Source organism: Nematostella vectensis, chromosome 8 (genome assembly GCF_932526225.1).
Source record: "Nematostella vectensis chromosome 8, jaNemVect1.1, whole genome shotgun sequence".
Lineage (NCBI taxonomy): Eukaryota > Metazoa > Cnidaria > Anthozoa > Actiniaria > Edwardsiidae > Nematostella > Nematostella vectensis.
Window position 1 is genome coordinate 16,539,334 of NC_064041.1, and position 12,607 is coordinate 16,551,940.

Here is a 12,607-nt window from a genome sequence, read left to right on the forward strand (position 1 = left end):
CTTCTTGAATACAATATCGTAGGGGGGGTCTTCTTGAAAACAATATCGAATGGGGGGTCTTCTTGAATACAATATCGAATGGGGGGTCTCCTAGAATACAATATCGTAGGGGGGGTCTTCTTGAATACAATATCGTAAGGGGGTCTTCTTGAATACAATATCGAATGGGGGGTCTTCTTGAATACAATATCGAATGGGGGGTCTTCTTGAATACAATATCGTAGGGGGGGTCTTCTTGAATACAATATCGGAGGGGGGTCTTCTTGAATACAATATCGAATGGGGGGTCTCCTAGAATACAATATCGTAGGGGGGTCTTCTTGAATACAATATCGAATGGGGGGTCTCCTAGAATACAATAACGTAGGGGGCTCTTCTTGAATACAATATCGAATGGGGGGTCTCCTAGAATACAATATCGTAGGGGGGTCTTCTTGAATACAATATCGTAGGGGGGGTCTTCTTGAATACAATATCGTAGGGGGGGTCTTCTTGAATACAATATCGTAGGGGGGGTCTCCTAGAATACAATATCGTAGGGGGGGTCTTCTTGAATACAATATCGAATGGGGGGTCTTCTTGAATACAATATCGAATGGGGGGTCTCCTAGAATACAATATCGTAGGGGGGTCTTCTTGAATACAATATCGAATGGGGGGTCTCCTAGAATACAATATCGTAGGGGGGGTCTTCTTGAATACAATATCGTAGGGGGGGTCTTCTTGAATACAATATCGTAGGGGGGTCTTCTTGAATACAATATCGTAGGGGGGGTCTCCTAGAATACAATATCGTAGGGGGGGTCTTCTTGAATACAATATCGAATGGGGGGTCTTCTTGAATACAATATCGAATGGGGGGTCTCCTAGAATACAATATCGTAGGGGGGTCTTCTTGAATACAATATCGTAGGGGGGTCTTCTTGAATACAATATCGTAGGGGGGGTCTTCTTGAATACAATATCGAATGGGGGGTCTTCTTGAATACAATATCGGAGGGGGGTCTTCTTGAATACAATATCGAATGGGGGGTCTTCTTGAATACAATATCGTAGGGGGATCTTCTTGAATACAATATCGTAGGGGGGGTCTTCTTGAATACAATATCGTAGGGGGGGTCTTCTTGAATACAATATCGGAGGGGGGTCTTCTTGAATACAATATCGGAGGGGGTGAGGTTATTTTCGTTCACTGTCTCAATTATGATTATTTGCCGTAGTTTACTGTTTGCATTATAATAGCAGTTCATTACTTTCTTTATTATGATTATGATTATGATTATGATTATGATTATGATTATGATTATGATTATGATTATGATTATGATTATGATTATGATTATGATTATTATTATTATTATTATTATTATTATTATTATTATTATTATTATCTGCCGTAGTTAACCGTATTATGATTATTTGCCGTAGTTAACCGTATTATGATTATCTGCCGTAGTTAACCGTATTATGATTATTTGCCGTAGTCTATACTGTCGGAATTATTATTTGCCGTAGTCTATACTGTCGGTATTATTATTTGCCGTAGTCTATACTGTTGGTATTATTATTTGCCGTAGTCTATACTGTCGGTATTATTATTTGCCGTAGTCTACTGTCGGTATTATTATTTGCCGTAGTCTATACTGTCGGTATTATTATTTGCCGTAGTCTATACTGTCGGTATTATTATTTGCCCTAGTCTACTGTCGGTATTATTATTGTTTGTTGTAGATCTCTTTTTCTATAATTTTTATATTATTATTATCTGCCGTAGATCGCTGTTTATGGCAAAAACTTCTGCGTCTCTGCCAAGAACGCTTTTTTCCTGTTAATGAGGAACATACTCAGGTGAGATTAAACCTGACTGGTTGAATAAAAAATAATAATAAAAATTGTGGTCTGTGATTGGTCGAAATAAAAAATTGTGGTCTGTGATTGGTCGAAATAAAAAAAATTGTGGTCTGTGACTGGTCAAAATAAAAAACATTGTGGTCTGTGATTGGTCAAAATAAAAAACATTGTGGTCTGTGATTGGTCGACATAAAAAATTGTGGTCTGTGATTGGTCGAAATAAAAAATTGTGGTCTGTGATTGGTCGAAATAAAAAAATTGTGGTCTGTGATTGGTTGAAATGAAAAATTGGGGTCTGTGATTGGTCAAAATAAAAAAAATTGTGGTCTGTGATTGGTCGAAATGAAAAATTGTGGTCTGTGATTGGTCAAAATAAAAAAAATTGTGGTCTGTGATTGGTCGAAATAAAAAAAAAGATTGTGGTCTGTGATTGGTCTAAATTAAAAAAATGTTGTATGTGATTGGTCGACATAAAAACTTGTAGTCTGTGATTAGTAACATTAAATTAATATATGTGGTATATGCAGGGTTTAAAATAGTGGCCGGTTTCCGGGGATAGCCGGCTGTTTTCTGGTCTTTACTGGCTCTTTTTTTCTTTATCCCCTTATCATATTTTTAGTATGCAGGCTTTTTTATTCCGACCAAAATCCACAAAGCCGGCAAAATCTAGCGGATTTAATAAAATTATTTTGAACCCTGGTATGATTATTAAAATATATCATTATAAGTATTTTAATTATTTTCATAATGTTTGACAGAGTTGTGGTAATCGACAAAGTCACCGACTTCTTGCTCTTTATCGGACAACTATCAATCACTCTTGGTGTCGGTACGTGTCCTTGAGCGACATTCATCTGGTTTCCCGTCACTTGATGTGCTATGGATGATACATTTTTTATTTCTTTTAAGAATTAAAAAATACTTTGTATGACTTCTATAGATTGTATTTGCTGGTTCTGAAGTTTTTACAGCTTCAAACATACTTGCTTAAAGATGAATTTTTTCAACCCCTTATATATGCAGGCCTGGAGCAGGGAAGAGGCATTGGGGGCATTTGCCTTTCCCATCCCCAATGACTCTATTATCTAGTTCCACCAAATAAGGTCTTTCAAATGGTATTTTTGTAAACATGATGGGGTCCTTTCCATTATTCGGACGTTACTGCAGCACTGTTATGCTCATGTGTCATTCATGGCTCTTATTGACAGCGGCCTGAGAAGGCAACTCGATTTTCCCTTTGTCTCGTTGTTTTAGGGGTCGGGGCGTTCTACTGGTTTGAGAGACAGAAGAATCTCAACTACTACCTCGCGCCCGTCTTTGTGAGTACTGTCTTGATTGCTGTTGTCATGTGTCTGTTTATGACAATGGCGATGGTGATGATGGTTATGGTGATGATGATGGTGATAATGGTTATGATATCAATGTTGATTATAGTGATTGTAGTGTTTATGGTTATGATAATGATGATGGTTATGGTGATGATGATGGTTATGGTGATGATAATGGTTATGGTAATAATGTTGATTATATTTATGTTAAAGATAGTGGTTGTAATGGTTATAATAATGGAGATGGTTATGGTGATCATGTTTATGGTTATGGTCATGGTAATATGATAATAATGACTGATCCGCTTTCCCCAGATAATCGTCATTGGCTCATATGTGATTGCCTCCGCCTTCTTCAACGTCTACAACATGGCCATCGACACAGTCTTCCTCTGCTTCTGTAAGAATACTCACACTGGCTCGCTTTGATTTGCGTGACGGCTCTTAATGACACTTAAGTGCAGAAATGCAGCACGTCTCGCCATATTAGGGGAGGGGGGGTGAGATGGGTCACATGATGCAGATACATTAGGAAACTATTGGGGCTGCAGGCACGCAACTACATATACTTACTATACACATTTTGGAAATATTGTGTGGGGGGGTGAGATGGGTTACATGATGCAGATACATTAGGAAACTATTGGGGCTGCAGGCACGCAACTACATATACTTACTATACACATTTTGGAAATATTGTGTGGGGGGGGGGGGGGGCAAGATCCCCCTGTGCCCCACCCCCTTCGGGGATGATATTTCTGTCGGTTTTCTCCCATTTGTGGTCATAAAGAAGTGTCGTGAAACCATCCCGGAAAATAAGGCGTATGGCTGGGAAATATCGCTTGTAACACCAAAAATAAGGCGTATGGCTGGGAAATATCGCTTGTTACACCGAAAATAAGGCGTATGGCTTGGAAATATCGCTTGTAACACCGGTGCTTGCACGACAGCGATATTATCGTGACGATAACTGCTTGTTGCGTGACGGTCGTGCCGATGAGTTACGTGTGACGATCCTTCTCACAGTGCTTTTTCTGCTCTTACTAGTGGAAGACCTGGAGAGAAATGACGGCTCGGACACAAAACCGTATTACATGTCCAAGCGTCTGAAGAAGATCATGGGCAAGAAGAACAAAAAGAACAGTGACGAGGAGGAGGACTAGGGCTAGCTAGCTACTTGGCAAGGGAGGGGTTGGGATGAGATATGGGCAAGAAGAACAGTGATGAGGAGGAGGACTAGGGCTAGCTAGCTACTTGGCAAGGGAGGGGTGGGGGTGAGATATGGACAAGAATAACAGTGATAAGGAGGAGGACTAGGACTAGCTAGCTACTTGGCAAGGGAGGGGTGGGGGTGAGATATGGGCAAGAACAACATTGATGAGGAGGAGTACTAGGGCTAGCTTACAGCTTGTCAGGGAAACGCAGTGGTGATTAGCAAAGGTTTTTATTTTTGTACAATTTGAAAGAGAAGTTTCTTTGGAATGCCTTTTTGGTTAGGGAAATATAAATTCGATGTTTTACTCAGTCGTAATAATATTTATAGATGTACGCGTGTTGTATCCTCACAAGTCTAGAGGATAGGTTTATTGTACCGCCCTATCCACTGCACACTTGATATAGTTCGCCATGCCCCAACAGTGTGTTTACATGCAGTATCTACCTACGCGTAGTAAATTTCGTACTGTCAATTAGTTGTAGAGTATTTTTACAAGCATGCTTCAGTGTTTGATATTTTTGTCATTTTATGAATTTTATGGATAAAGAACAGACGAAATATGCTTATAATATATATACCTGTTATCATGTATTTGTCATAGCACAAGAGATAATAAAGATAGCCAATCTTACAGAAACGAGGGGATTTCCGTTTGATCTTCGAGCGTTTGAACTTACTATTGGACGTATTAGTGTGAAGTTAACCTTCTCATTAGCATATTGCTCATTCACTAATCCTCTGTGCGTGTGGCGGTCCTATATACTAACACACTACACCACCACACAAGGTACACTTCATCTCGTGCTCCCAGCACACTACACCACCACCACACAAGGTAAACTTCATCTTTGAGCTCCCAGCACACTACACCACCACAAAAGGTACACTTTATCTCGTCCTCCCAGCACACTACAACACCACACAAGGTACACTTCATCTCGTGCTCCCAGCACACTACACCACCACACAAGGTAAACTTCATCTTTGAGCTCTCAGCACACTACACCACCACACAAGGTACACACTTCATCTCGTGCTCCCAGCACACTACAACACCACACAAGGTAACTTTCATCTCGTGCTCCCAGCACACTACAACACCACACAAGGTACACTTCATCTTTGTGCTCCCAGCACATTACACCACCACACAAGGTAAACTTCATCTTTGTGCTCCCAGCACATTACACCACCACACAAGGTAACTTTCATCTCGTGCTCCCAGCACACCACACCACCACACAAGGTACACTTCATCTTTGTGCTCCCAGCACATTACACCACCACACAAGGTAAACTTCATCTTTGTGCTCCCAGCACATTACACCACCACACAAGGTAACTTTCATCTCGTTCTCCCAGCACACTACACCACCACAAAAGGTAAACTTCATCTCGTGCTCCCAGCACACTACACCACCACACAAGGTAACTTTCATCTCGTGCTCCCAGCACACTACAACACCACACAAGGTAAACTTCATCTCGTGCTCCTAGCACACTACTCGACACTACACCACCACACAAGGTAAACTTCATCTTTGAGCTCCCAGCACACTACACCACCACACATGATACACTTCATCTGTGAGCTCCCAGCAAACTACACCACCACACAAGGTACACTTCATCTCGTGCTCCCAGCACACTACAACACCACACAAGGCAACTTTCATCTCGTGCTCCCAGCACACTACACCACCACACAAGGTACACTTCATCTCGTGCTCCCAGCACACTACACCACCACCACACAAGGTAAACTTCATCTTTGAGCTCCCAGCACACTACACCACCACACAAGGTACACTTCTTCTTTGAGCTCCAAGCACAGAGTTTAAGGGAGTAAACAAGTAATCTTTAATGTTCTATTTGAAGGGGTGCATTTTGTAAAGGGAAGTTTACACAGAATTGCCAGTAGCATCCATTGTTGTGAGTAGTCCGATCATAACATGGTACCAGGAGTGTTATAAAGGAAGTCCAGGGCAATGGAGAAAATCAAGCCGCCTTCAGAACTTGATATAGATAGCAGAAATTTAGCGGAGACGTGGCGCGAGTGGCAGGAGAGTTGGGAGCTGTACAAGATTTCGAGCGGTCTCACAGCGAAAGAGGAGAAAGTTCAAGTGGCGACGCTGTATAGTGTACTAGGATTAAAGGCTCGCAGAGTACTGAAAACGCTACCAAATGTCCCAAAAAGTCTGGCAGATAGAAAGGTGAAGGGCACGCTGAAAGTTTTAAAGGAATACTGCATGCCAAGAACCAATGTGACCTACGAAAGTTACATTTTTCAAACCACCACAAAAGACGATCGACCATTCGATGTCTTTTTGACAGAACTTCGCCACAAGGCCACACTTTGTGAATTTGGAGAAATTGAGGACTCGCTGATACGAGACCAGATAGTTGTAGGAACAAACAGCCCTGTATTAAGAGAACGTCTTTTACGGGAACCCGAATTAAAACTCACCAAAACGATCAATCTTTGCCGTGCCTCCGAACAAGCCATCGAACAATAGAGGCTGATCACGAAGCCTGAAGATCACCAAGAAACTAGCAACGTCGATTCAGTTCAAGCGCGTGCTAGACCGAGCCGTTTTTGTGGGCTGACTTTTTTGTTGGCCGATTTTGTGGGCTGCAACATGACAGGGGAAACTGTCCAGCTTACAACGCCATTTGCCTTCGATGCAAAGCTAAGCATCACTATGCACGCTGCTGTTCAAAACAGATTTCGACGCCTGCAAAACAAGATGACGACTACCAGGAGACGTACAAAGAAATCGAAAGTCTGTATATTGAGGAAATAGCCAGTCCAAGAAAGAAGTACCTAGAGCAGCGCCTTATTGTTGGAAGCCAGCCCATGTTTTACAAGTTGGACACAGGAGCTGAGTGTAATGTACTCCCTAAAACTGCAGTGAAAGAGCTATCCAACTGTAAGATAGAACCTACAAACACTAATCGTAGATCATTTGGGGGCAACCCCCTAAAAACTGTAGGCAAATGTTATGTAAACACTTATGTACAAGACCGAGGGAACCCTGTGTTAACAAAATATTATATTGTAGATCATGATGTAAAGCCCATTCTGGGACTAGAATCTTGCCTTAAGTTAGGTTTGATTGCTGTGAGTGGAAGTGCCACTAGTGCATTAATACTGTGGAACAGCTACACAACCTCCTTGATCAGTTTGAAGATGTTTTCACAGGACTGGGGTGTGTTGATGGTGAGTATGACATTAACTTAAAAGAGGGTGCTAGACCCACAATTCAACCTCAGCGTAATGTCCCATTGCGATTAGTTGATCAGCTGAAATCAACAATCCATGATTTGGAAAAAAAGGGTGTAATAGCCAAAGTCAATGAGCCTGTGGACTGGGTTAGCAACCTAGTAATCGTAGAAAAAAAAGACAAATCCATGAGGCTTCTGCTTAGACCCCCCTGACCTCAACGAGGCAATAGTAAGAGAGGATTATAAGCCCCCTTCAATTGAGAAAATATCAAGTACGTTGAATGGGTGCAAGGTTTTCACTGTTATAGATATGTCTACCTGCTATTGCCATAATAAACTTACTGATGCAGCATCACTACTATGCACATTTAACACCCAAATTGGCAGGTTTCGCTCCGGAGAATGCCATTTGGCATTTCTTGTGCTAGCGAGGTAGCACAAAAAATGGTTGAGGAACACTTTGGTGACATTAAGGGTGTGCTTCCTGTCTATGATGATATAATTGTTTCAGGAAAAACAGAGACAGAACATGACAAAGCATTGCGCAAGGTACTGGAGAGAGCCAGAGACAGGAACATCAGATTCAATAAGGAGAAGATACAGTATCGCCTGGACAAGGTGAGTTACATGGGGGAAGTTGTTAGTGAAAAGGGTTTCACTCCAGATCCATCCAAGGTTTCAGCTATTTTTAACATGCCTACCCCAAAATGCAAGAAAGATTTGCAGAGGCTGCTGGGGATGATCAACTACTTGTCAAAGTATGTTGCCAATATGGCTGAACTAACTGCCCCACTAAGAACCCTGCTAAAGAAAGAAGTAGCTTGGGTTTGGTACCCTGAACATGATGCAGCATTAACTAAGTTAAAGTCAGTACTTACTAGCAAACCGGTGCTGCGGTTTTACGACATCAACCTACCTACCACCCTACAGGTGGATGCCTCAAAGAGTGGGCTAGGTGCCTGTCTCTTACAGAATGGTCAGCCTGTGGCTTATGCCTCTAGGGCAATGACAAGTGCTGAAGAAAATTATGCACAAATAGAGAAGGAGATGCTAGCCATTGTTTTTGGGTGTGAAAGGTTCAACATGTACACGTATGGGGCAGACATTGAAGTAATGTCAGACCACAAGCCTCTAGAATCAATTTGGAGAAAACCTCCGCGGCTGCAGAGGATGAGGTTGCGGCTTCAAAAATATCACGTAAGGGTCCGCTATGTGCCTGGGGAATATTTGTACATTGCAGACACCTTGTCGAGGGCTTATGACGGGGAATCACGAGACGAGATGGAGCACATGGTCCATTGCATCATCAAGTACCTGCCCATCACAGACGTGAAACTGTTACAGCTGCGGGAGATTACTAAGGAGGACCAGGACATGCAGTTGTTAAGTAAGTACATCAGGGAAGGGTGGCCCCAAAACAGGCAAAATGTTCCAACACAAGTAAGACCATTTTGGAATGTGCGCCACGATTTACACTTATTAGACGGTCTAGTAATTACAGACTGGTAATTCCAGTGTCTTGGAGATCTAATATCCTAGAGCAAGTTCACAATGGCCATTTTGGAATTGAAAAGAGTAAGGCTAGGGCACGGGCAGTAGTTTACTGGCCTGGTCTGAGTGCTGACATTTCCAATTTAATCTCCAAGTGTGAAAAATGCTTGAGTTTGCAGAAGAAACAGCAAAAAGAGCCCATGCAACCGAGAGAAATTCCACTGTTGCCATGGCAACATATTGCAGCTGACATCGCTGAATATGAAGGAAAGCCCTATCTAGTGGTAATTGATTACTATTCAAAATACATTGAGGCACTCAATGGGGGGTGTTACGAAGGCCCTGATGGAAATCTTTTCCAGACATGGGTACCCTGAGACTATCACAGCAGATAATAATCCAGTCAACTCTGTGGAAATGAATGAGTATGCCAATCAATATGTTTTTAAAACCATACATACCAGTCCATTGTATAGTCAGTCCAATGGACTTGCAGAGAAAGCAGTGGGAATAGTGAAGAGTATTCTAGGCAAGGGTAGTAACTTGAATGAAGGGTTGATGGTATGCCGCATCACACCTGTGAGTAACTTTACTCACTTTACCTTACTCACCCAACCAGATGATTATGGGTCGCCAAGTGCGCACCAAGTTGCCAGGTCACCCTAATGCTCTAGTGCCACGTGTTTATAATGATATACGCTCGCAGTTGCTGGATCGCCAGTTGAAAACTAAGGAGTATTATGACAAAGGATCAAAAGCCCTCCCCCCATTGAAAAAGGGTGACACGGTAAGGTTTCAGAAGCCAGGTCAGAAAACATACACCCCTGCTAGAATAACCAGAACCCATGACACACCCAGGTCGTATGTGATAACTGATCAAGCTGGGAGAGAATACCGCAGAAACAGGCGCACACTCAGCAAATCTAACGAACCACCACTGTATGTACAAGATAATGTTTTAGAAGACATTATAGACTTAGAGAATGAAACCACTGAAGTCAACCCAGCGCCACGCAGATCAACTCGCATCAGATCAGCACCCCCTTGGCACAATGACTATGTCATGGGCACATAGCCCAGTCCTATTTTACATATACACATACTCCATGTTAGAATTTTTTTGTTATGTTTTGATACTTTCACTTAATATCATAGCTTAGCTTAAAAGGGAGATGTTGTGAGTAGTCCGATCATAACATCCATAGACTCTTTTCAGAAAAAAAAACTTGCAGCCAAGAATGAAGTAGACAACTCATTGTTAAAGGCTGAAAAAGGTCCACCTATGTTTGACTCACTATATGTTTGAGCATCTTGGATGTAAAAAAAAGCCGTTCCCAATATTGAATTTACAATTTTATCGCCTTTTCAGTAAAAAAAATACACACTCACACATAAAAAACAATTATATTGAATTGACCCCTGGCTATTTTAGCTGAATTTTTCTCGCAAAATTATAATAATAATAATGATGATAATAAAATCTAAAAATAAAACAAAACCATGACGCTGCCCCTTTAACGTGAAATACAGCTTTACTTAGTCAGCGTAGACAGTATTGCGGATTTTGTCAATATTTTATATGAATATGTCAATATTCTTTCCCCTTACGTCTTTAATTGCATTTTTTTATTTTTTATGGATATTTAGGCCAGTGAATAGGCTAATAAGCTTCATTATGAAAAACAGAATCGCCAAATCGTAATTTATTTATTTCTATTAATTTGATGCTTTTCACATGATACCAAAACAACGGTTCCCAAGACGTCTTTTTTCTTCGCTAATTTGATGTCATGTACACAATAAAAGACATTTGCCCGTGCGCATGGCGAGTCCCCAAGGGACCCAAGACGCCCAAATATACCTCTATTATTTTTCATCCTCAATCTCGGCAAGCTGTGCGTGGCGTAACCGTATTACAGGCCTGGGATCCTGGTTATTGTCCTCCCCATTAATGCGCGGTTTGGGATACCTTGCAAGACTGTTGTACAGCATATTCGCCGGAAATATCGGTGCTTGGGACGTATGAGTCTTTTACAACCTTCCGTGAAAGCCTTGTGCTGCCATACCGATTGGGTAGTCCGAATGTGTGGTTTCCGTTTTGTTCTTCAGGCCGGGTTCGATTTTTTTTTCAATTCTTTTTTTTCTTTTGTTTTTCTTAGTGCTCAACCCTCTCACTCTTGCGTAGTTTTGCGCAAAAATGTAAAAAAAACTCTTCACTTTAGTTAACTCTGACCCAAGTCGATATGCACTGAAGTCTCCAACAATTCACAGCGAGGTCTTTCGAGTCTAGCGATAGCGCTTGAATTGATTTGTCTTTTGCCTTTGACTTTTCGCTACGGCCCTGGAAAAGTGTTCCGTTTTAGAGCAGTTGCCAATGTAAAGGAGTGCATTTTTAATTGAAATGATATGGTTTGAGATAGCGTTTTGGAGTCTTTTTCAATAATACTCATCTAAAAAAGTGTTGTGGCAGGTTAGTCTACCTCAGCCAGGATACGAAAGATACATGCCTGGTATACATTTTACCTCTTACAAAATGAGCTTGGTTGATTTACTCCTCAAGAAGACTCTCAAAGTATTCGTCGCTCATCATGTACCCTAGGGTGCAACACGTGTGTACGTTTCACGTGCCTTGAGGGCGGTGTGATCGATGCGTATACGTGGGCGGTGGTTTACTGCGCTTACCCTTCAACTAGGGCGATGGTATAAGGGTGACGCAAGCAAAACTCTAACTTCGAGAACTTTTTCGTCTTGAGGGCCTTCATGTACTCTTTCATCTTCTCTTCTGAGAGCTCCGCGCCGTAGTCATGCAGGATAGCTTTCATGTCCGCCTTGCTCGGGGTATAGAAGACCACCAAGGCCGCGATGTTCTCACGTGATGCTGGTGAGCTGCTGCGTGATCACCCACACGCTAATACCCACGTGGCGCGCGCTGAACGCCAAGTTGACGAGCTGGTCAGAGCGCCTCTTTACGTCTTTCGAGGCCGCACAGTCGTCGAGTATGATTAGCGTATTAGTGCCTTCGAAGAGAGCGGAGACAAACCTCAGCAGTATGTCGATCTGACCCGCCTCAGGTGCGATGACAAACAGACGATTGTCGCCCTCGCTTAAGCCGTCGTACGTTTTGTTGTAGACAAAGGTAGGGCACATGAGTACGATGTAGTCAAACTTGCCCCGGAAAGGGCCGCGCAGCCGGTCCACTACGAATTGGGTCTTCCCCCAAGACGTCGGGCCCACGATGAAAGCGTTAAATGGGATGTTTTTCGGGTCCATACCGCGCTGCCGCAGCGCTTCGCGCAGAAACACGTTTCGGCGTCTGTGCTCAGTATTGTATGGACTCTAGCTGTCCGTTCATAAGGTTCATTTGGGCGTCGGCCACCACAAACACGTGACAGTTTACGGTACCCGCGCAGCTCGCCGTGCGTTTTATCTCGAGGTGCACACCGTCGCGGGTGTTGACCAATCGGAGACCACCCCCATGGATAGCACTGTCGTCCGT

General features: G+C 42.5%; 2 protein-coding genes across 2 annotated transcripts in view; both read left to right on the forward strand.

Annotated features, from left to right (window-relative positions):
• LOC5507951 (choline transporter-like protein 4) overlaps nucleotides 1-5,032 on the forward strand; it is a 43,175-nt gene extending 38,143 nt beyond the window's left edge. Inside the window, exons 23-27 of the mRNA XM_048731273.1 lie at nucleotides 1,775-1,848; nucleotides 2,610-2,680; nucleotides 3,106-3,170; nucleotides 3,495-3,579; nucleotides 4,227-5,032. Coding sequence (XP_048587230.1) covers nucleotides 1,775-1,848; nucleotides 2,610-2,680; nucleotides 3,106-3,170; nucleotides 3,495-3,579; nucleotides 4,227-4,342 — 411 coding nt within the window. The 3' untranslated portion in view covers nucleotides 4,343-5,032. The remainder of the gene's footprint in view (nucleotides 1-1,774; nucleotides 1,849-2,609; nucleotides 2,681-3,105; nucleotides 3,171-3,494; nucleotides 3,580-4,226) is intronic.
• An 82-nt stretch (nucleotides 5,033-5,114) lies between these two features.
• LOC125570141 lies at nucleotides 5,115-10,419 on the forward strand. The gene is made up of 3 exons (XM_048731274.1): nucleotides 5,115-5,182; nucleotides 6,106-6,855; nucleotides 9,720-10,419. The coding sequence occupies exons 2-3, from the start codon at nucleotides 6,384-6,386 to the stop codon at nucleotides 10,184-10,186; spliced, it is 939 nt and encodes a 312-aa protein (XP_048587231.1). The 5' UTR covers nucleotides 5,115-5,182; nucleotides 6,106-6,383; the 3' UTR covers nucleotides 10,187-10,419.
• Nucleotides 10,420-12,607: the final 2,188 nt, after the last annotated feature.